This window comes from Serinus canaria, chromosome 4, assembly GCF_022539315.1.
Source record: "Serinus canaria isolate serCan28SL12 chromosome 4, serCan2020, whole genome shotgun sequence".
Classification (NCBI taxonomy): Eukaryota; Metazoa; Chordata; class Aves; order Passeriformes; family Fringillidae; genus Serinus; species Serinus canaria.
This window is the reverse complement of record NC_066317.1, coordinates 59,188,430-59,213,737: the sequence shown is the minus strand read 5'-3', so window position 1 is coordinate 59,213,737 and position 25,308 is coordinate 59,188,430. Positions and strand designations below refer to the sequence as shown.

The window sequence follows — 25,308 nt, the reverse complement described above, 5'->3', positions numbered from 1 at the left end:
CAAGTGACCTAGTTTATGTTCTCTTTGTGGTACTAATTTATAAGTCAAGCTCATCTCCACTGACCTCTGCTTTTAAGCAATAAATGGTCTCAGCCTTCCTCTTTCTCTACAATCAAAGAAATCAGAAGAACTTCTGGATTTTTTTTTCCTACCAGCTTTCTATTTTTCCATTGCTTTCAATAGCCCTGCTGTTACTTCTCTCATTCAGGCCCTTGATCAAATTTATGCTCCCCCTTCTTTACTTCCTCCCTAGGACCTGCTCAGTGTACTCCTTCTTAGGTCACACTTTATCTTTCTAGCCCCATACAACAGGCATTTTTATCTGGTTTGCTCATTCATTGGATTCATGAAAATGGAGAAGGGATGAAAGGTTTTCAGGAACAGGCTTCAGTGAAACAATGTCTTTCAATTCTGTTTATCATAGAATACCCTTTCATTTTATCAGCATTTTAGGTCAAAGTTGAATACTCTAACAGGACACCAGTATTGTGTGGCAAGATTCACAAGAATGAGGAATAGTCTCTACTTTTGTAATTAAAAGTGAAATGTAATTTTCAAGACTCGGGAAGTTTAGACATATATTCCCATCAAGAGTTAACAAAACAAAATATTAGCCCACATCTACCTGACTTTTCAGCCTAGTGTTCCTTCTGAACAGTCCCTGCCAGTGAATGCCTCAGACAGGAAAGTACTGATGATCAAAATGACTGATCTAAAGAAGTCCTTGAAAAAAACAAAGTCATTCCTTCATGTCTCTGTGCCTTCAGTCTTCCTTCAAAGTTGCTGCAATGTCCCTGTGATACTGGTGGCTCTTACTCTGCTCAAAGCAAGGGCAGTACAGGACTCATGAAAGCCTCTTCTCCCTTTCACTGGCATCCTTCACCTCCAAGTCTCTGTGTTCAAACACACTGGAGTGCAAAGGAAAATGCCAGAGTCTTTCTCAAAGTGTTTCAGAAGGCGTCTGTTCTTTTCTCGTTTTTCAGCAGTCTCATAAGAAGAGCTGACAGATGACAGGTATAGTGAAGAGCAATGGGAAAAATCCTGGGCTCTGGAAAGTGTGTGTCCTGTTTTCTATAACAGAACCACAGCTCCTCTGCCTGTAACACCCCAGTGCTACAGTACTGTCAGTGTTGAGGATCTCTTACTGTATAAATCAGAGCTAGATATATGAATTACAGTTCTAAGGGTTTTTTTTGGTTTAATACATACTTTAGAACATTCAAAAATGTGTTTAAAAGGTTCCTGTATGCCATGTAGTAGCAGATGTGGATGAGTTTGTTTTATTTGGTTCCTACTGGGATGTTTCAGTGATGCCTGAAATGACAAAGCAGGTTATTTTTGCTCTAAATGCAGTATTTTACTGGCTTTAAAAAATTCTACTTGTGTCATTCCTGAGTTTTCAGAAAACAAAGGCAGAATTATCACTAAATAAAGAAAATTTTTAAGTGAACAGTTGTTAATAGTTGTTAACTGTATATCTCACTGAAATGATAGGTTGAAAACCAAAAGAAGTCAGAGAAGAAGCACAAGGAAAAATTGCATTGGCTTCAGGAGCAGCTGAAGACAAAAGAGGATGAAATAAAAAGCCAGTCAGAATATTTTGAGCACTACAAACAAAGGCAGAGACAACAGACAGCAGTACTGAGGAAAAGGGACTGTTACCTTCAGGGTGAGGTATCTAGGCTGGAAAAGCAAGTCCTAGATCTTAATGCTCATATTGCTCTTTTGACATCCAAGTTAGAAAAGGGAATGCTGCAGCACCTCCAGCAGAAGCTGCAGTCAGTGTGCTGTGGGACTCAGGGCTGTAAACACCCTGGCAGGGAAGAAATGGAATGGAAGGCTTGCATTGAAAATGTGGAGCATGATGTGAAAAGCCACCTTAAGGCATTTCAGCAAAATCTGAAGTTCTTGAGGGAAATGGAAGAGAACACTAGAAGAGAACAGGCAGACCTGCTGACTGAACTGCAGTGCTGTCACAACACTGAAGACTTCCTCAGAACAAAACTGGAAGAATCTCATCATCATGTCTATAGTTTACAATTATCTGAAATCAAACTCAAGGAAAAAGTGGAAGAGCTTTTAGATGAAAACAGAACTTTAAAAGATCAAGGTACTATGAAGCTGAAAAAGAAGAAAGAAAAATACTCTGAACTTACAAGATTGGTGGATGAGGACAACAGTGTTTACTTGGTAAGTCAACTGCTATGTAAAAATAATGCAAAATATAATTAGCTTTTATCTTGGATCACCCAGGATTACACCTGTCATTAGAGGTACAGTCTAGATGCAAAAGTGTGAGGCTTTATCCTGCCTGATTTTTTTTTTTTATTATTATTATTGTTTATTCACTAGTTCTTCCCAGTGTCTCTTTCACATCCAGTAGAATTAGTAGTTGGTTTGCTAGGTGCACACTGGGGACACTCAACAAAACTTTTTTCCTTAACCTTTGAAGTGATGTGCTCACAGCAAAAGGTCTCAGTGTGAATGAGATTGGCACTAAAAGCAGAGCCCAGAACTTCTGAGACCTGCCTTGTGGACACCCCTCAGTGGAGGAGGACACGTATGGTTGGATGAGTTTTGCATGTTATTCATGCCCAAATGCTGGAGCAAAAAGCACTCTTGACAATAAATGTTGTCTCTGAGATTTTCTGGATAATGGTAAACAAGGAAGATGGAGGCAGCGTTCATGACAAATGAGCTGAGCTGGTCAGTGGTTTGTGGCTCTGCAGCATTGTGATATGCCCTGAATACACTGAATGGGACTTGTTTGCTTCGAGCACTTCACTCCAGCACTGCATGGGAAAGCTCTCCTCGTGCTGTAATATGGCATTCAGCTTCTGCCAATTCATTTTGCTGACAGGGAACAATTATTTTCACAGAGTGGACTCAAACAAAGTTTTATTCTTCATGCACTGAGGTGCAGGGTATTTTTATTGAGACTTTATTTAAAGTGAGATCAGCTATGCCTCACACTCATTCAGATTGTGACCTGATGTCCCAAGAACTCTCCTGATTTTAACTTCAGCTAACCAAGAGGTATTGGGCATGAACAAAGCCCTTTCATTTTGGAGGTCAGTCAGACTGTGAGTACTTCCAGAACTGGGAGAAGCTAGAGAGGATCTTGTATCCATAAAGCTAGAGGAAATATAGACTTTTTTTTCCAACCTGGTAGTGGAATGCACTTTTGCAGGCCTAGTGATTTTATCCCATCAGTGATTCTAGAGTCCCAATGCAGTGAGCTCCAGGAGGTTGTCTCTGTGGGACAGTGGTGAGATCATCCTGCAGCATGTGGGTGACCTCTGAGGAGAGCTCAGAGCTGCACCTCACCCCACGTGTCTCTGGAGCTGGTAGCAGAGAGGTACCAAGGTAGCAGAAAAACCAACTGCTTACCATGAGCCATTGCTGTAATCACTTTAACTGGTGTATTCACTTCTCCTTGGGAGTGAAGAATACAGTTTTAAAATATTTTAAGATACTTCTTGAGGGATTTGCACTGAGTTATTAACAGGTATAACAAACAAATGCACTATGAGGGTACTGCACAGCTAAAGTCAAGAGGAGTGAGGGCTTTCAGAGCCAGAGAAGTAATGAAGAATTACTATTGGTTTGATAAAACTGAGAAAAGGAGATAAAAAATGCCGTTATTTAAAGATGGGAAAGCAAGGTACACAACTGGCTAATTTCCTTAGACCAATCCAAGGAGTTTTCAAGAAGCAGGATTCTTTCTATTCTGTACTCTAATAAAAGCTTATTTCTCTACATGACGTTTTCTAACCATTTATTTTTTTAGTATTAATTTACATTTCTGGTGTCATAGGAGATTAGCATCTCAGTTACTCAGTCTTTGGTAAAAAATGAACAGGCCATAATTTGTGTTTACTTCACTCTGGTGCAGAGTAGATAGTGTTCTTTAAATACTGTGCATAGCATCAGCAGCATCAAATCTTGTGCCTTCTGCATTTCTGATTGTCTCTTCTTTCTATTTTGGTACTACAAGTACACTTGCATTTTTCTAGCAGAAAATGACTTGAGATAGCAGGGGAAAAAAATTGCAATATCTATGATAAAAGGAGGAGGGAGACATCTGGTGTTTTTTCTGTAAAACTGAAAAGGGTTTCCCCCCCTTATCTGGAGTTTTACCAGCATGTATTAAAATAGAATTTCTCAGTCTCAGCACCTCGATCTTATAGTATTTAAGCCAAAATAGTTGCAAGAAAGCTCCTATTTGATCTCATCATACTCCATCTACAGCTATAAAAATGAGAAATTGTGTGCAATGCAAGATCCAATTAGACTGAACACCGAGAGGTGAACTGCATCTCATGGTGAAGTGTAGTCTCCAAGTAAATCTTATGGAAAACTTGGATTTCCAAACTCAGTATCAGCATCCTGTCTGCAGTGTTCCAGTTGCAGTACATGCCTGAATGAGAAATGAGCATACACCAAAAAAGCAGCTTGTAACATGTGGCTATGTGTTGTCTTATCAGTTTCTACATGTGAGTATTAGGGGGGTCTGTTGAAGGTGAGGGAAAAGTATGAAAAAACCAAGCAATGCATTTTTCTGCAGCTTCCACATGACAGCTGAGGTCTTGATTTCTCAGTGTGGTGTTCTGATACCTCAGTCTTGTGTCTTATTCATCATTTTGTGTAACTTTCTTTTGACAGTACCCACATATATATCAAGAGTTGATATCTGTAAAGAAATAAATGAAAAGGTGCAGGAAAGGAATGATTGTGTTTCAGGGAATTTGCATTAGTTTCAAACAGGTTGCCCAGAGAGGTTTTGGATGTCCTGCCCCTGGGGGTGTTCAAGACCAGGCTGGATGGGGCCTGAGCAACCTGGTCTGGTGGAAGATGTCCCTGCCTATAGCAGGGGGCTTGAAACTAGATGACCTTTAAAATACCTTTTAACCCAAACCATTCTGTTAGTTGATATTACTGAGGAAATCAGGGAAGGAATCTTGGAAGTGTTATGGTTCCCACTTAAGTTGTGCCTCCCAGTCAAGATTTTTTGATAGAGCACAACAATGAAGCAGCTGACTTCAGGGTTGAAATAAAAATTACTCTCACTGGTGGTCCTGTGGAAAATCAGCAGCCTTTTCTGACTCACTAGGAACTGAAGACTTGGAAGTCATTGCCTTTCCCATCCATATGTAATTTCAAAATTGCAGCTCAGTGCAAAGGGGTCAGATTTATTTCCTGCTGGCGTTTGATGCAGAGCACTGCAGGAAGACAGAAGTGCCTGTGTTGGCATGGTTTCTGTGGTGTAGCTTTTTTGGTTGCTGTCTCAATAATGTGTTTTACTGAGACAGTCAAATCTGATTCTTCTGTTCATTGAAAATGAGCACAGTGCATGTGAAATGTGGTCTGCTGTTATCAAGCAATAGGGGTATCTGCTTTGCATCAGGAAGTGTCAAAATTTTCAAATTCAATCAAGGACTAAAGATAAATGTCTAGAACAGAATATGAAATATGCAATTAAGTTATCAATGGAAAAACAAAATTTTGTTCAGAATGGTTGTTCCACTTTAAGTTCTTCCAGGCTAGGAACAATTTTCTTTGTAACTGGGCACTGAACTATTAGTCTTATTCCCTACTTGACTGAACTTTCTTTTATCTTTGTTGATGATCATATAATTTAGCCACTGTTTCACCTGTGATCTGATATATTATGTGTTTGTGACGCAGATTTTTTTCCTTAATACTATGTCAAGTATGAAGGGAAAACTAAAGGAAAGTCTACAATTACAGCATTTACTGGAAAATTTTGAAATAAGAAAATTGTATTAAATAATAGCAGGTCTAAGGAAATAATTTGTCTTTTGAATGTAAAATAGCAAAGGAAATTTATTTACCTGTTTTTCATATCACAAACACCTGTATATGTATATAACCTCTGGGGTTTTTTCCTTCTCCACCCCTTTTCCCATTAAGAATGGAGATCTAATTCAGGATGAAGTTCAGAATTTGAAATGGAAGGCGGTCTTGGATTCACTCAGAAGCAGAGCTACTCAAACTCCAGTTGTGCTGCTATATGGTAAAGAGTCTGGTATGCAAAGAAATCTGACTTTTCCATTTCATTTCTGTACCATTAAAGTGAAGATCATTTCATTCATGGGATGTGTATGACTTAAAAGGTGTAAACCCTTTGAAAATCCTCCTAATCTGTAAACTGTATCTGGGGAAGGTGAAGTGATAACTGTTTGCCACTATTCAGATTTGAGCTTTCACATGAAATCCTTGAACTTTCAAGAAACTACAGAGGTGAGGGGGTACTTTGTATGGCCTGGATGAAGTACAGTATTTGGGAATGGCATGCAGCAGACAGATTTGCTCTTCAGACCAAACAACATGAAAGCTTTTTTCTTGGCAGATTGTATCAGGTAAATTCTTCCAACTTAAATTAATGGGAATTTTATAGCAAATTTTAGTGTATATAAATGCAGACCTGCACTGAGTAATTTTAACCTGTAAGTTTAAATCCCTAAATTTTCACCTGCCCACTGTAATGAAATGTATTTTCCATTTCTAAATACTTTGGGAACTGGAAACTGTGAACCCCAAATACGCCTGGGTTTAGACCTCGATATTGATGGGGTTTTCTGAAGCTCATTTTCATGTCTAACTTCATGTTGTATCTGTGTCGGTGGTGATGTGTGCTGCTGGTACAGAAGGTAATCTTGAGCATACTCACTAAAATATTTTTGTATTCAGAAGATCTGCTCTGATGATTTTGGGTTTGCTTTTTGCGTAACTATCTGGGAGTGACATTACATTTACTGTGCTTTACTATAACAGAAACAGCAGCCTGTAGTTGTGAGGGACTAAAGCAGATGGAGGAGCTACCAGAAGACCTTGTACCAGTTTTGGAATGCAGTTCCAGTGCCCTTGTGAAAGTTGCTGGTCTAGCTGAGACTGAGCAGGTGAGAAGAAAAGTTACTGCTGTTCTTGCTATCTTTGTGCACAGGGAGCATGTGAAATTGGAGAGAAAATGAAGAGTTGGTGTATTTCAGGTGAATATAAAAGTAGCTTTAAATTATAGCTACTAGAGATGCTTTACAAGGTGAATACAGGTGTGCACTAAGACAATGGTTGATTTACTCATACCTAATTTGTAACATTAAACTTGTTACAAGTCTTTAAATTATTTGAAAACCCTTTGTATGGAAATTTTTTTTCTCATCAATCTTTAATCAAGTATTTTGTGGATGAAGGAAAAAACAAATTATGATTAGTAACATACTGTAGCATATATTTTTCAATTTGAAACATTTCTCATTTGCTATCATCAGGTCACCCTTGGACCACAGAAGGCAAATACTCTAGAGGACAGTTTCACTTTGCTCAGGTGTACCCCAAGTCATCAGGCAGCAGGATTGCTTCCCCTTTGTTCTGGGAAGTTACCCAATGATGAGACAAGTAAGGAAACCAAAGATGAAGAAACCTTTTTTCTCTTGAAGGAGCACACTGTAACTACACCAGTGAAGATATTCCCTGCTTCTGTGGTTGAATTTTTGATGAGTGAGAAGTTCCAACTGACCTTTTTTGAGCCTGGAAGATGTCACATAACAGCTTTCACCACTGAGAAGGAAGTGAGGAATTCAAGTTTCTGTGAGACAAATACTAGTCTTTGGTCTCATGGCCTTTGCATTGTTGCAAAAGGAGGATTTTATGACAGAGCTACTGAATTTCTTCATGAAATGTTTCCTTCCACTGTGGCTGGAATTTTCACAGCATCTCTAGAAGAATTCAACATGGATGATGAAAAGTATCCCCAAAAAATCTTTACAGGGAAAGCTGAAAGAGAGGAAATACAGAATGATGAAGCCCAACAACAACAGGTGAGCTGTGATCTTGAGAAAAGTTCTAAATTTTCCTACAAAACTGAATTATTCAGTCCTGGGAAGCCAGGAGTGGAAGCCAGAGAGAGTCTCCATAGCATGCAGGGTGCCCAGAGTTTTCCTGTTGATTTTAAAGTCTTTAAAAAATGTTTTGAGGGGAGTCCTGAACTAATGCAGAAAGAAGAAAATATTTCAGAAAACTGCATCCCTGATGTGAATAGTGGATATAATGGAGAAGACAGAATTGAAATGGTAGAGAACGGAAAGCAGGCTCAGAAACCAGCTCACCAAACGAGCCCCTCCAGCAATATTCACCTGAAAAAAAGGAAAGACCAGACCTTGAAACTACATGACCCAAATAGGAATTTCTCATGTCAAAAATTAGCTGCTAAAAATGTGCAACATGAATGCTCTCTGAATTTTTTTTCATTGGGTGAAGAGAGGTATCCACTAAACTTGCTGTTTCCTCTGCAAGAGAGGCCTGTGTGCTTAAGCAAACTATTCCAGCCAGGGAGCAGTTTTTATAAGTGTTTCTCTCCTCTGTCAGGCTGGGAAGCTGGAAATGAATGTGATGTGAGAATATCTGTACTGGAAAAAGCAGTGGCTGCATGTTCTCAGAGGATATTTCTGCTGATGCAAGAGAATGAGAATTACTCCAAAAAAATCTGTGTATTGCAGCAGGAGAATGACAGATATGCTCAGATGATGTGTGCCCTGGAAGAAGAGATGGATGCATATTTTCAATATGTTTTAGCAGCAGATGAAGGTAACGTTGTTTCATTCCAAAACTTACTTAATGAGAAAGAAGTTGCTGGTGGATGTTATGATAACTTTACAGAAGAAAGCACGATTACCCCAGGAACATTTTTAGTTGCAGCTTTTTCTGAGAATCTCTCATATGTTGAAGAGAAAAACAGGAATTCTGAAAAAGAATCATGGACAATTGCATCAAATAAACTTCATGGGAGCGTTCTATCCCTGAATGGAAGGAAAATGAGGCACTTCCAGCTGCTTTCTGACCTGAAAGAAGAAAGAAGCAGATGCTTGAAAGAAATGGCTAAATTATTACAAGACAAAGAGAACTATGTGGCAAAATATATTGAATTAATGCAAGAGAGAAAGAGAAATTTACAAAGAATAGCCCTTTCAGAAGGTGAAAAAGAAACCTTGTTGGAACATTTGGCAGAGATAAAGTGTGAGCAAGACAAATACAGGGCCTTAGTTTCAGAACTCCAAGACTGCAAAACTAGCTGTTATCAAACCATTTCTGACTTACAGGAGGAAAAATGTGTACTGCAAAGAGAGATAGACAGACTCAAGCAAGAAACTTCGGAACAGCTTGATGAACTTCAGAAAGCAAATGCAAACTTTATTTTAGAAAATAGAAATTTAAAAGAGGTAATGTCTTCTTTGGGTTTCACCTATGAAGAGCTGAGAAAAGAGAAGAGTATAGGAACAAACAAAAATATAGTAAAACTAAAAGAAGAAAGTTGTCAACCTGGTCTTAAGCCAAAGGAAGTTGAAACAGCGTGTAGTGTGACACAAACTGAGGAACAGGGAGTTCTGGCTATGGATCCTTCCGATTATTCCCCTGGGAAAAAGGTAAATAAGAACAGTAAGGAATGTTATTGAGCAGGATCTTCTAAAGGGAGATACAAATGTCATTTGCAGGGCAAAGCTTGGTGATGGAGGAAACTGTAACCTCTTAGCATGAGCTGAGTTGCTAAAGTTAACTTCGAAATAGAAGGCAACATGCCAGAGAGGGTTGGTTTTTTTTTTGGAAATGTTATATTAGAGAATGTTAAAGTGATACACCAAGCTACAAAGTTAAAAATAATACTTAAAAGACTGCACTGTTCAGGCTTTTAAAAAAATTATGTATGTTATTGCAAGAGTAAAAGCTTTTACAAGAAGCTTTTATTCTACTACAAGTTCTCCTAACAAAAGGAAACTTTGTATAATGATGAAAATATCATATTTTGGTGAAAAGTGTGCACATGATCATTTACTAATTTTTATTTTGATTTGGTCTAATTTTTTTATTGTTTTGATGTATATGAAGTATATCTCTAAAGACAGGATCTTTACTCGTGGTGGATTTCTAAGTCATGTTTTTCCTCTTTAGCCACGGATCTTACACCACAGTGAATTTCTGTGGAGTTACTATGTTCTTATAAATGCAGAATTACTACTTCACTTGAGAACAGTCAACAGGGAAATATTCATATGTAATACCTTGATTTTGTGCAATTTTTTTATAGTAGTTTAAGAGAAAACCATCTATTGTTCTGTAAATGACTGTGTGCCATTTGGTACAGGTGAGAGGATTCATCATGTCTTTTTTTTCTACCCAGGGCAGCATGTTTGAAAGCTACAGTATGATGAAAGAGCAAGTCAGAAAGGTGGAAGAGAAACTAAAAATACAGGAAAAGGAATTAGAAAAATCAAAAAAAGCGGTAAGCTTCTACTCTGATGTACTTCTGAGGATCAAATTTGTTTTTTCTTATGTTTTCTTATGTGGCTGTCTTCTTTCTGCCAGGCTCTAACACTTTCACAAAACAGGGAAGTCTCTGATCTGCAGAACCAAAATGTTCCTCTGATCTTTGAGTGATGAATGGCACAGTCACCCTTGGCTGGCCAGAACATCAAGTGAAGCTGCATTCCTGCAGCACACTGTGCCAGAGGGTGGGTGCCCTGATAAAGGCACACACAACAACCTGCCTACTCTGGCATCTCTGGGCAGCTGCTTCCCTCCACATCACTGGGAATGAGGAGAAGGAGAAGGTAGTGGAAGCACCAAGGGTTACTGTAAACCTGAGTTGAAAGCAGTTTTTGAGTGAGGAGCCAGATCATGTCCACCTGGCATTGTCAGGGGTTTGCTGCATCCAGAGGCTTTGCCAGGCGTGCTGCCCCTTCTCTGTACAGCTGAGTAGCAAACACCAAGTCCAGCAACACCTTCTTGGAGACTTCCAAGTGTGGAGGGGTAGTTCTGTGCCTGTGTGAAGTAAATCTGCACTTTTGACACCATCCAAGGAAGCTTTCAGCATTTTTCCTTTCCAAATGCACCAGATATTCACATTCCAATTTTTTATTAGTCAGTCTCCCCTCCATGCCCATCTAAGCAGAATGTATTGTTTTTGTGGCAGGAATATTTTTGTGGGGTTGTGACAGGCATCACTCACATGCCCTGTGGACAAACCATGTGGCAGCAGCAGGTGTGTTGAGTATGTAAAAGAAAAACAGCAATGGGGTTTTCATGGTGGGTGTATGAAATTATTGTCCTTTGACAGCTGCTTTATAAGACTTCCCAGATTTCAAGTGAGGCAGCTGGAATGAACGGGGTGGATTTAGATGACTGTTGGATGGTTAGACAAGGACTTCTTACCTTGTATTTTGAACATAAAGAGACAGTTATATTTCTATTTCTTTTGTAAAATCTGATTAACTTGGGTCATTCTAATTTTTTGTGTGTTACAAGGAATTTGTATGTTAAAATACTTTCCTCAGTTTACTTAAAATAATGTGAAACCTTTGCTTCCAGAAGGGAGAAAAAAATTATATACAAAGGAAAGAGCTTGCTGTCAGGGAACAGCTGAGCTATTGAGGGTCTTCTTTGTGGGTTTTGGTTTAGGTTTACTTTTGTTTTCAAAACTACAGTTAATGTGTGTAAGTGAAAAAAATTAAAAGGTAAGTATATGGAGGGCTTTTTTCCCCCTTCTTTGCATTCTTCATTTTTGATATTTTTGTTTTGATTCTTATACTGAATTAAACACTGCATTGTGCCAGCTACTAAGGAGAAAATTAACTCTCTCCCTGTCGAAACCAGGGCACATTCCTCAAGAAAACTTTTTCCCCCTGCCCAGCTAATAAAAAACTTGCTTTTACTTTGCTCTGAGGACTTTCAAAGATGTAATCTCTGAAATCATGTGTGCATACACCACAGCTTTTTAAAACTTGATTCAGAATATTCATGGTTGCTTCACATTTAGAAATAAATTTAAATAATATTTTGTGGCATAGCTCTAGTGAGATATTCTATAGGGCATACTTCTAGAGTTGCATTAATGTTTTATAATAAGATTGTAGTGTATTGTATAACTCCATTTATTTTAATCAATTTATAACAATTCAAAAGCTGTGATGTAGAGAGCAGACTCCAATCCATGGTTGTAAGCTGGTGTTGAGAAAGGATTCCCCTGCTGGACTCTATGCTCAGGAATTTTTGTTCTTCCTGTTAGGCTCAGAAGTGGTACAGAGAGCTTGGTTTTGCTGAAACAAGGTATGAAGAAACCAAAACTCGTTTGGTGCAGGCTCTCTCAGAATTAGACCACCTTAAACAAGAAGTTGGGGACAAAATGCAGGGAAAGCAGCACTGCAAATTAATGGTATGTATGTAAATGGCACGGAGAAAAGTGTGGTCCTTGGGAGGAGGGTTCTGCTGCAGAAACACCCATTAATGGTATTGGGAATAGATTTAAAGAGCCTCTCCGGGCACTGAAAACTTAAAAGAGAGCAGATGTTATGCAAGGTAGACCATCTGTCTGCAGAGTAGTCCAGGTTCTGGGCTCTGCATGGGCAATGTAAACACCTCCCTTTTTTGTCTAGGAGGGCTCTTGTTTGCTCTCTTCAGCCAAAGTCATTTTCAGGTGGCCTAGATGAAAGGTCTTGGAGGAGTCTGCAGTGTTTCCTGTATTTGGCCTTTCTGCCCTGATTTCAGGCCTTGTAGCCCTGATTGCTGGATTTGGACAGGCAGAATGACACTCTGGACAGATGGTGTGGATTAAAGTCAAAGTCTTTAATGGAGGCATGTGGCCCAAATATGTGTCTCCAAAATCCAGGAAATCTTTCCAATCTCACTGGAATGTTTTTATATCACAGAAATTCTATGTTTGCTGTAAATTAAACTTTTTTAAATTTTCAGGTGGTTCTCTGTCTTGATACAGGTTTATGTTTTCCACCAAAATAAAGTGTTTTACAGAAACATTTTTAATTACCGAATAATCTTCTGGAAGCAGCTTTTATAAAGACTTTTCAGCTAACCCTGTAATTATTTTTGCCCTCCTTAACTGGTGAGCTGCAAAGATGAAATGCTGAATTTCTACTAGGTGGAAAAGCACATTTGTAGCAATCTACAAATATTTGCAGATTTGTTTTGAACAGGTTGGATAGATATAGCTTTTGAAGAAAATAGAAACAAATTCTGGAAAATATAAAGATTCTGAGGTCAGTTCAGTTGCCTAAATGTCACTGTTTATCCCAGTTACAGGCCTTAGGGACTCCTGGCTGAAGGTGTAGGTAGCCAGGAGGTCCTAGGTAGTTATTTCATGTTAGCTTGTACACCCTACTTGGCACTATGGGCTGGTGTTTAGACAGCTGAATGCAGACTTTTAAATGAACAATTTAAACGATTTTTCATGTCATTCTGATCCAATAGAATCTATTTCAAACAAGAAGAAATGCCCAAATTGTTTGAAAATAAAAAAGAAATGTTTCACATCTTTTGTTTAAGCTAGCAGATAAGATTTTGGGTGCATTTTTGGGAAATGGGGCTTTAATCCTTTTTTTTAGGGACAGTCTGGGGCAATTAGTGTTTATTTTGTTGGTAAGTGAAGTAAGATATTAAATATGACTCACACGGGAATAAAATTCATAGGCCTTGACAGAATATTTTTACACTGGAAAACATGGAGGTTAGCCTTTCACTCTAAAAGCCTGCCTCTTTAAAATCCCTCCAAAAACTTGTTTTCAATTTAGTGTTTATTGATCAGTAGGATATATTTATGCAGTACTGTGATGCTGTTTATGTCTGACTTCTTGTAGGCTTGGTGTCAAATTTTTGAATACAGATGTCTCATTCCAGGGTCAAAGATGCAGTCCATGTACTTCACAGAACTGGGTTTATCCTTCAGTTGCACTATTTGATAGCAGAACTAATTATCTGCATAACTCAAGTCCATTATGTTTTAATCAAATAATATTTATTTTGTTGGCACAAAATAGAAAATAGAGTAGATGTATCCTAACAAAGGTCAACTTTATTTCAATAATTCACTTTTAAAATAAACTTTTTAATATACATCAAGCTGTTCACAGTGAGTTTGTGTGAGGCCTTAAAATGTGAGATAAATTTTTCTAGATTAAAAAAAAAAGACTTTTTGTCACAGACAAGATCCTGATCTACTTTTCTAGCATTATGTTACTTCCTGAGGGCAGTTTTGTTGACTGGTGATCCAGTTTTTGTTTTCAGTTACTTGCTACCCTTGACCAAAACTCTTTTTCATTAGTCAAAGTTACTAATAAACCTTTTTACAGTAAATCATAGTAATTTATGCTTTTTCCTGTTCTAAACTTCATTTTCCTGGAACACCTCTTGCTGCAATGCTTGAGGGAAGTGAAGATGTGAGCACTCTGGGTCCAGGACCCAAAGTGTTTGAAATATGCTGTGTGTTGAGTGTGTCTTGTAGAACTTCTTGCATTTCTTATGTTCTCCAGGCCCTGCTGCCCAGGGATCCTAGTTGTCACCTGAGACTCCATAAGGCTGTCATGATATTATTCATTGCAAGTAAAAGAGAGCTAAGATCAAATATTTGAAGCTTACTGCTAGGACTCTATTTCAGTGGAGTTGCTAACAGGTGAAATATGCTTTAGCCTAGAAGCATTTGGGTGAGTCTTGAGGTGGTGCTGTGGTTGAATTGAAGAGAAATATGGGGGTGAGCAGGAAGGGGGCAGTGTGAAGTTTACAGCTTTAGAAATTAATAGAAGAATTTTGCATGAAATGCACACAATAAATAAGGCTCAAGGCTTCCCCAGAGAACTCCTGATGACTGTCTGTAAAAAAGGCCTGTAGCAAAAGAGGTCATATTCCTTCTCATTTTCTCACTGAGTTTTCAGACAAGCACAATTCACATGAGAAGAGGAAGATGCTGGTTTTCTTTTTAACGTTTAGGTACCAACTTCAAAAAGGAGTGATCTTACCAGGTTTTACAAGAGTGCAGTGTGTTAAATGCTATGTTTTAGGCTTAGTTATCCTTTGGTTATTTCCCAGTCCCAGCTGCTGGGTCCTTCATCCTTCTGGAGCTTGACTATATAACCTATGATCCCTGCAAACTGGGACATCTGACAGAGGGCTCATCATAAATCTTGTATGCCTCATTTGTGTGTTGGAACTACAGAAAACCTCTGGTGGTTCAGCCAAATGCAGAAGGAAAGAGGGAACTTCTCTCTGTCTCTAACCTTTACACAGTTGTTTTATTTCCCCACTTTTTTTCTATAGAGCATCTTCAGTAAGGGAGTGTTTCCCTTTTGGCTTTAACATACTTTTTGTGTGGGAGAGAAGATAAGGGAAATGGACTCATCCTCGGGCTTTTGTCCCTGCAGCCCTGGTCTAATCCATGGCTATGTGTCCAGCTGTTCCTATTGTTCTCTTGACACAAGAGGGAGCCAAAAAGTTTGGTACAAAGCATCTGACCTGCTCCCGTGCTGTGCTCAGAGGACTGGCTTCAGGAGGAGGAGCACTGTGACAGTGACATGTTTCTGGTTTAATCTGGGTTGCAGTGATGGGCTGCAGACAGAGTCATGGGATCTATCAGTTTGCTGTTCCCTATGGAATGGTGCCTTCAGTGTGTTGTAGTCAAGGGTGCCAAAGCCAGAAAGGCTGTCAGAAAGGCTGGGAAAAATTTACTGTGATGTTGTGCATCAGGGCTGAGTACTAACTTCTCACTCATCTGTAGCAAAGTTTTTAACCATTAAAATCAAACCATCATTCTGTTTTGCCAGAAAGAAGTTAAATGGTTTTACCACAGGATATCACGGGTCTGAGGGGTCTATAACTTTTTAATTTTTAGATTAATCTTATATATTTATATGTATACTATATATATGTATATATGTAAAGTATATATTCCTTAGATACTGATACTTAGATTATCAGAAATCTGTGTATATCAATATCAGCTCAGTATTTTTTTTAATATAATAGCATAATTTTTTTTCAGGATATTTCCTTTTCCTTCAGATTTGCCTCATTCTAAATCTATATGTTTAATCAGGCAGCATCACTTGTAGGAGCTGACCTTATGATGCTGACCATAAATCTAGAGCTCTCACTAATCCTTTCAATCTATGTGCATGAAACTGGGGAGAAAAGAAATTGAAGAGTGGGGGAGGAGGAGTTAAATTCAGAAGCTTCTCTTTCCACTTGCTCTGTATAAGGATTATTACATTTTAATGTAACAAATTTTTCTTTCAGAAATTTTTACTTAAGATCTGATTAGTTTATTAATAATCTTCCAGAATAAATAAATATTTGGGAGAGTGGAATTATCTCAATTAGATAAATATATGTAGAAAAACAAGGGATATATTGCTTCTTGTTGAAGCAGGAGACTGGGAGCTTCTGAGTTTTTGCCTTACTCACTATGTGACCACAGGTTGGTGACTTCATCTGTCTTTGCCCAGTTTCCCCACTTATTAAATCATTGCAATACATATATTTACATTGAAGGAATGAATAAGAATCCATTTCTATACCTCTTCTCACAGGGGTCAAGTAGTCTTTACATATAAAGAGTTTAAGATTAGTGCAAAATATTAGTGCTGATATGTTAATGAAGTTTTGGGATTTTGCATTTTATAACAGCTTGCTTCTTTTTGATGTACAATTTAGGTAGTTATATTGATAGAGAAGCTTTCTGGTATAAGACATGAATAAGAATATTTTTGTTGTTTTATACACCTAAATTGAAAATCTGTGTATTTTCTCTCTAGCCTGCGTACACATTGAAGGATGCCCAGGAAAAAGAGGTGAATAAAATAGCCAGTAAGAGATTAGAGCAGCAAGTGTTGACCTTGAAAGCCCAGCTCAGGGACCAGGCTGCATTGCAAAATCAGTTTTATGACTTGCAGAATGAAGTGGAACTCCTTCAGGCTCAGCTGTGTGAAAAGGTATAAAACTGTTTTCTGTGTGCTTAAATGTGAGCTTGGATTCTACATCTCTCCTTTCAAAGGGGAGAAGCAAAATAGTCTTTTTTTCCTGGAAATGAATCTGAGGATAGTTAAATGGTTTCCAGGCATATTTTCCTAACTTGAGAGAAATAGGGAAAATATGTAAACTGCCTGAGTGATCCATGTTATGGAAAAATGATAAATGATCATGACAATTCAGTCTCTGCTCTAATTAATCCCCATTGTGTATTGCAAGCACAGTGATGCTGAAATTCTTTACAGAGCCACCTCCTTGGTTTAAATTGTCAGGATTTTTTAACATTCACAACTCTTTTTCCACTTTATCAGATTATGAAACTCCAAGATAATAATAGAATTTTGGTAGAGTTTTCTTAACTTTTTTGGTTCATCTGCTAGGGTTACACATTAGGAGTTTCAGTATTTTCAGATAGGTGTGTGGTTTGGATTTTTGTCATGGTTATTCTGATGAGAACCCCCATGTATGCACAAATGCACTGCCACAAGCAGTTTGTACACTTGTGCATTGCATTTCACCTGGCAAACCAGAGCAGGTACATGAAGATTTGCAAAGCTGCTGCCTTACAGTGTGACAGCAAAGCTGCTGCTCTAAGTGTGACCACAGCTACTGAACTCTTGGGTGGAAAAAAATTCCTCCTAGGACTTCTTTCCCTTAGATTTTGTTTCATATTGGGATCTATATTTTGGAATGGGATGATAGTTCAACATGAGCCAAATTGGAAATGCCCACCAGGCTCTGACACAGCTACAAAATGGCATGTTCTCAATAGTGCTCTTTGTTCTTCATAGCCTGATGCAACGAGTAGAACATGCTTCTCCTCTGTCTATACCCTGAAATACAAGAGATTGTTGTCTTCTCCCTACTGGCAATAGGTTTCATTCTACTTTCTCCACAGTAAACCCAACCTTCTGCAATTTTGGTTTCTGTTTTGTTGTTGTTTTTCTGTTTGTTTGGTGGTGGTAGTTTTGTTTTGTTTTCCCTAGCCTCATCCTGTGCTGTGGCTTGCTCTAAACCAGTCCTGTAAAGAGGGTTAGTGGCTTCTCTCAGGCAGGGGTTAGGGGATGCCTCTTAGAAGAGCAGTGCTGGTAAAATGAAACTGTTCTGTAGTGTCACATCAGGTGAATAAAGGGTGAGATGTGCTGTCCATATAAATAGACAAATCCTAATTGTTCTTTTGCATCAGCAAGATTTGCTGCTCCCTGCCTCATCAAGAATTGAATGTCTCCAGTGCAGGAATCTACTGCCAGCTCTTTGTTTGTTCCCCCAGTGAAATGTAAAGACATATTTCTCCTGTCCTGCCTGCTCTGATTCCTCCCAAGCCCACAATTTATTAGCTGAGGACAATGTGACCTTTTTCAGCATAACTGATTTCTCATAAAGGAGAGTTTTTAAATTATGAATATAAAATACTTACTGTAAACTTTATAGAAATATAAATTGTCAGGCAAGATAAATGCAAAGGAATCTGTACTTTATTGTCAAAGATACTGTATTGTCAAAGATACTATATTCCTAATGGTAATGGATTTTACGTGGTAAGATACTGGGTTTTTTTCTCTGCATAATCAGAAAGGAGGGTTACCATCAGTAGATTTTAATCAGAAGGTAAGACTAAGTAATCTGGCCCATCCTGCTTCACTCCTAATAGAGGACATGTATCAGCTGTGTCGGAGTAAAACGTTGTTGATGTTTCCTTTCCAGAGTAGAATATAAATGCAGAAAATCCCTCCTCTGTTCTCTAATTTTACAATATAGTATTGATAAGGAAAGGGAAAATTTTCCCCCAATTAATGTTTTGGAAGATTCACAGAGTAAATATGAACATGAGTGTGCAATGAAGGATACCAAACTCTTTACTGTGATGCTGCTTTGATTAAACAACCTCACTGATCTAAGGCGTCATCTAAGAACATCCAAAGCCCTCTGTTTATTTCTAAGACCAATGCTAATGAGAGTAGGGCAGTATTTTTATGCCAGAGCATATCTGTGTGCAGCAATGCCTTGCACTGATTCATCTTGTTTGTGATACAGGGTCACACAGATATGCAGAGTGAACGCCTTAGAGTCTGGTCTAAAACAAACACCGAAAAACTGCTAGAGTATTTAAAAGTAATTCTTGAATAAATTGATGCAGGATATTTTTCAACCTTTCAGGAGAAAGAACTGCAGAAGAGGAAGTCTGAAGTGAAATTGACATTAGCTCCTCTGAAGGTACTGTGTTTCCCTGACCACCGATTCAGGATCTGCACAGGGGTATCCCTTGGCTTACAGGCTTCTGTGCCTGTGCCTTCCTTCTGCAGCTGTCCCTGATTAGCTGGGTGCTGCTGCCTTCACCCGAGGAAGGGCTCACTGACATCACTGCATGGTTACTTTCAGCCTGCCAAAAGGGGGACCTTGCACATGGACAGGGAACATCTCTTTCCCGTTTGTCTGTGCATATCTGTTGCTCTTGAAGGTGTGGAGGCATCTAATAATGTAGAAACCTAGGAATAAAGTCTGTAGCTTTGGGTCAAAATTTGGAATTACAGATCAGACACAAAATGTAATCTTGCAGTCTCAGAAGGCAGTGAAATGACAGAACCATGGGATGTTTATGTGTTCATGCCACACAGGCCAAGCTGGCTTGCCTCACCCAAAAGTGCCAGGAAAGGAACAGCTTCATTAGGAGAATGCATGATGAATTCCACAGGAAAGGATTTATGAACTCTGCATTGGATGAAGAGATGAAGAGTCTGGTGAATGACATGACCCTGGCAGAGTACACGGTTGCTTTTACACCAGTGTGTGATCAAGAGGTAAGTGCTCCTACCTCCTTGTAGGATCCTCATGTGTACACTATTGAATTAAGTGGTGGTTTTTAGAGAGACTTAATGTGTAATTATAAAATACATTTCATTGCTTAATATAAGTATTGCTTCAGACAAATCATGGAACTGGCCATTTTACTGTTGTTGTAGACAGGATCTAAATTTCAGGAGCTTAAAGCAAAGTTCATCTATGTTCCATGCCAGAAACACTCCCCTGGTATTTTGACTAAGTATCTGATGGACAATGCAGTATTTATTACCCAATTTCATTTTAAATATGAATTCTGCATTTCTTTCCTGCACAATACATTGTTTCAGATTTCTGAAGAAGTCAAGAAAAAAAATGTCAACTGTGACTATTTCAAGACTTAAATCAACTCAGTGGGCATTTATATTCAAAGAGTTAGTCACTTGTGTTTCTCTGGCAAGGCAAAAGTGGGAAAGGAAGTTTTACACCTGGTTATATTCAATATTGTCATTAATATCTTGGATGCTGGGAATAAACTTCCTAATTTTGGAGTTACACCTACTTGAAGACTTTCTTAAGGACAGGAATCTCAATCTGGTGACCTGAAGAAACAGGAATTCCCTTGCAATACTTCAGTGTCCATCAACAAGTTCTTTTTCCTTTTGATTTCTGTTTCTTGGGGTTTTTTTAAAGCCTGTAGAAGTACCCAAACAATATTTGGTAGACTTTGTGTCAACTACACTTGAGTAAAATCTTTCTGGTTAAAAATGGGGTATGGGGAGGAAATACTGTATATTACACATTTGTAAAATATTGTGTGCTTGTCACAACAGAACACAGAATATTGGTTCATACCATGTATTGTACTTCAGCTGACCCAATGCACTGCAAAATGAATACATAAAAAGAATTAATTTTATTGACACTTGACATTTTCACCAGCAGAGATGCTCAAAATGGTTATATAGTATAATAAATCCACAGGCTTATTTTTCTGATGATTTTGCATTTTTACACACCAAGTGGTAATCTGTATCATGTTGATAGTGCTTTTTTTGCATTGTTACTAAGTGTTCCAAGCTATCACTCAGTCATACTTGTTTTTGTGGCAAAAAGAAATTTACCTGCATGTTAAGGAAAAGGTGGAATGATTCCTGGATGCAGGGTGGGACAGGACTCTGTGTCTGGCTGTGTCTCCTTGAGTACCTCAGGTGTGGGTCCAGCAGTGCCTCACCCAAGCTCCCACTGCACAGGAGTGTTTTATGGAACTCATCTGTCAGAAGGGAGATAGTACTCCCCTGCCTTCAGACTTTGCTCAGACACTGCTGTGATGGATGAGCATTAATAAATCTTGTGAACACAATAAATATCAAAACACTGTTCACACTCATAGTCTCCTTAAATGCTCAATTATTACAAAGCAGGTTCAACAGGTAGGTTGGTAGGTAACATAATGATAACAGGTAGGTTATCATTAGTAGGTTCAACAAGAGAGAATTAGATTAAATATATATTCTGATAGCCAGTGAACTTATTTGCAGCATAGAGCCCCACATTAAATCCCCTGCTTTGACAGATATTTAGCTGTTCACACTAAGTGGAGCACAAGCACTTCCATGGTGTCTAGTCCTGCAGTGGCCAAAGGTCTCACTTAGGCTCAGGCACAAAGAGGATTCAAGCTTGGGGGTTTTTATCATGCAAAGAACAGACTGGTTCTTGCTGGGTGTCTTCACTCTGAGCTGAAGGCTCTTCTGGTCTGTGATAAGTCCTTCCACATTTAACAGGGGGAAACTTTCCTATCAAGGAAGAGTTGCATGTTCTCATGAAAAATGTCTATTTTTGTGCATCAGGTTTCCAACGGAAGACACTTCAACGAAAAAATATCCAAGTTTCACTACTACTAATTTAATGATCATTATAATAAAATTTAAAAAAAAAGAGAGACTGTTTCATATTCATGTGATGCATTCCTTTGGTTTAAAAGATCTTGTACTGAATTCTGTGGACGTATGTTTAAGTGAACTAACTTTTCATCTTGGAAATTTTATTTCTTGCTTTTAACTCTTATTCTCCCTGGACTTCACATCTAAGATTCCAGAGCTATACCCAACATCCACTTACATAAAATTCCTTTGAAAGCTCATTCCTTCCTTCCCTCAGTTTTTCACTCCTACAGCATTCATAACATTAGGATTCTACTATACAAAACCTGGTGGATTGTTGTTTTTTTGGCTTTTTTACTTTTATTTCCCTTCTTAAATTAAAGATTTGCAATTGGCTTTATTCATTACTGGACCCAGTAACAAGTGAAAGCCTGTCACACATTGGCAGCAAACCTCTGTGCCTTGACTTATGGATGAATTTCAGCTAAAAGTTTGCAGTGATGCAAGAACTGATCCAGAGCCTTTTGAAAGGAAAAGGGACTCTGCAGTCATTCAGTGCCTGGCCTTTTTTAGTTCAGTAAAAAACTTTGAGTCATGTTCTCAGAGAAAAAATTGGTTCATAGTTTTATTAAGAACTCTTTTTTTTGTTTTGTTTTTTTTGTCTGTCATCTGTACATGAAATTACAAGTAAAGGGGATAGAGCTGCTTCAGCTGGGTGATGGGATGCCCCAGCTTCAGTTTCAGTGGGGGTCTTATGGGCACCACCAAGTTACTCGTGCTCAGAGACCAAGGCAAACTTCAGTTCTTTGCTTATTCTCCCTAATTTTCATCCCAATTAAAATACTAAACCACAAAGATGATGTTATGCAACACCCACTGTCTTTGGAGCTTCTCTTCAGACTTTTCTTTCAAGGCTCTGCTCTCAGACATGATCAATCCCTGTTGTCCCTGTGGCTTTATTTTGCTGACTAACTCAAGACTTCCATCAGTTCAGTTCAGCAGAGCTGCATACATTTTGAGGCTTGTCATTCTTGGTTATTTTCACAGTCCAGTGTTACATTCAAATGTTTGTGAGTGAAAAATAAAATTTGCTTGAATCATGTAGTATCTCATAATTTTGTTCCAGCAGTGCACTCTTCAGTGAGGTCAGATATATGCTAGAGTATTATGTTCATAAAAGAAAGACAGTTTTCCTTCTCTTAACAACTCCCTGTAAAGAGGACTAGGTTTTGAATTACTTTTACTCATGATAAAACTGTACACCATTAAGCTATTTATTTGTAATTTAGTTTAATTGAGCAATTTAGTATAATTTAATTTAATTTTAGTAGATTTTATCATAATAAACATATATGATTGCACAGAAGGGGTTTTATTTCAATTCTTTTTCATCCACCACCAATGACACTGGTGAAAGCAAAAATTCTGTGCAGCATGGTGAATAAATCCTGACTCTCAATTTTAAAAAAAGTCATTTTTTGGGCAGACGTTGGAATGAAAATGTGTGTCTAATATGAACTTGAAAGTTTTGGAGGCATGAAGAAGATAATTTCTAAGGCTTTGTGATATATTCTGTTTTTAAAAGACTTGAGAAACCACTGCAGCCCATTGGAGTAGAGCGATAATTAATTTTGGCATTAGAAATATTTTAAAACCTTGTCTTGTTTTGTGTCTGGAAAACAAAAAGCATGTGGCTGAAGAGGACACATTGCTGGGACAAGGGCTGCCTCCAGCAGGTACACGTGGCACTCGGCACAGTGCCATGGCTGGGAGTCACATCCCCAATGTCAGGCACAAAATGTGTGTCCACATTTGGCCTTTTGTCATGTCCCATTTTAATCACCTCCCTTTGAATGCTGATTTATTTTTTTTTTTAATTGGAAGGACCTCGGCCTCATCCTTCTTTTCTTGCCTTTGTAGAATTAATTAGTGGGCATTATTAACAGTTATTGTTTTTCTGCCTTTCCCAGTGAAAAGAGCACAGGACAGCATTCATCAACTGATCTTGGACATTCTTGTTCACAAAACATCTAACCATAAAGGTCTGGGTCTTGGCTTTGCAGCAGCTACTTTACTTGGAATGGTAAAAGTGGGAAGCAAGAGGAGATGTTCGAGATGAGTAATAGGACATGTGAAAGAGGAGGCTCAATTTTTTCCTGAGCTTAGGTGTCTACTTGCCCTAGTTTAAGGGCCAGGATTCACCCAGTCTGGCTGGCTTGAACATGAGGCAGTGTCCATGCTGCTTTTGATGGATCAGAGAACCACACAGAGGAGCAAGTGAGCTTGGCTCCCCTTTCATATAGACTCAGCCCAGCCAGTACAGTTGGGCAATATTTTGGGCCTTTTCTCTCTCTTTTGAGTTAGGTGTGGAGAAAAAGGAGTATGTTTGATTCTTTCCTTCAAATGATTGAGTGAACTGCCTCTGTCTGGATGTCTGTAATGGAAAACACTGCTCATCCAATTTCTCTTGGAAGACTGGAACACTTTAACCTGACGATATATTTTATATATTCTTTCCATAGTGGATCTGAAACCATTGTGGCTGTTTGCCCTCATTTCTTGGGGCTGAAAGGGAATTTGTGCAAGGAATGTAGGGATAAATGGTAGTGCTTTTTAATGCTTTTCATGCAGTCATCCTAAAGTTTATGGATGGAAAGCTCCAGGCAAGGAATGTGTCCAATGCAGTGAATTGTTTTACAGAATAGGGATTAAATGTGCAGAACAGCATAGCTTAATTCTTCTTCCTGTCAAGGGATTTCTTCTGAGCTATGTTTTGATAGAACAATGCTTTTTGTTTGTTTATTGGTTTGTATTTCTACTCATTACTTTGCAAGTTTCCAGTGAACTGTATTTGAAGATAATAGGCCTGAAATAAAATTCTCTGTTGCTTTTCTTAAAATGGTTTGTGTGTGGCTGTTAAGGTCAGAGGCTTTTCTGGCACTGAGAGTGAGATACATTTCCTATGTGATGTCTGTACTTCTGACAGTCATCTGCGGTAGTTTATCTATTTATTTTCATAGTTAAAGCAGAGAAAAACATCCTTCCAAGGAATTATCCTGCCCATTTTATGTACCTGCTTTAGGTAAGTGCAGATGACTGGGCACTGACAGGCTGCCCAGAGAGGGAGTGGAGTCTCCCTAACTGGAGATATTGAAGAACCATCTGGACACAATCATGTGCTCTGGGACGGCCCTGCTTGAGCAGGGAGGGTGGACCAGATGACCCAGTGTGGTCTCTTCCAGCCTGAGCCATCCTGGGATTCTGTGATAAGGTGGGAAGAGCTGTAGAATTTGGACTCCCATGGCTGTCAGGGGGGCCAGGGGAGATACACTTTGGTTTGATGAGTCCCACCCTCAGAAGGGAGAAAGAATTTAACTTTGGGCTTTCAGTCTTTTTGGGACAGGGCTGATCAAAAACAAGGAATCTTTCAAGACAAAGGTTTCTTTGCAGGAAAAGGCATTTTTACTTGACATTACAAAAAATGTGCCTTGAATGATTGGAATTGCAAGTGGATGAAGGAGTGGAATTAGTTATTTAGTAATTTTTTTTAAAGAAGGATGAACTCCATTGCTGAGAGAGATGTTATTTTGGACCTTTAGAGAAATTATCAAAAATACTGAGAGACATGAAATACAGATTTTAAAAAGTTAGTGGCAACCTGGCCTTTCCAATTACATAACGGATAAAGCTGTTCAATAATTATGTAAGTGGTTGTTGGATAGAGGGGATCTCAAGAATTTGTGCTGGCTGAGAATAAGGTTCTTACTCAAGGTTAATGCCCTTTGAAAGTAAAATTGGGTTTAGCTGACAAGATTTAGATCTATTT

The 25,308-nt window shown here is 38.6% G+C and overlaps 1 protein-coding gene across 1 annotated transcript in view; it reads left to right on the top strand.

Annotated features, from left to right (window-relative positions):
• Nucleotides 1-1,644: 1,644 nt before the first annotated feature.
• Nucleotides 1,645-25,308, top strand: part of C4H4orf50 (chromosome 4 C4orf50 homolog) — a 28,191-nt gene continuing 4,527 nt past the window's right edge. The window contains exons 1-9 of the mRNA XM_050974083.1: nt 1,645-2,190; nt 5,935-6,049; nt 6,799-6,923; nt 7,293-9,443; nt 10,196-10,297; nt 12,080-12,226; nt 16,608-16,784; nt 18,979-19,035; nt 19,437-19,619. Coding sequence (XP_050830040.1) covers nt 1,750-2,190; nt 5,935-6,049; nt 6,799-6,923; nt 7,293-9,443; nt 10,196-10,297; nt 12,080-12,226; nt 16,608-16,784; nt 18,979-19,035; nt 19,437-19,619 — 3,498 coding nt within the window. The 5' untranslated portion in view covers nt 1,645-1,749. The remainder of the gene's footprint in view (nt 2,191-5,934; nt 6,050-6,798; nt 6,924-7,292; nt 9,444-10,195; nt 10,298-12,079; nt 12,227-16,607; nt 16,785-18,978; nt 19,036-19,436; nt 19,620-25,308) is intronic.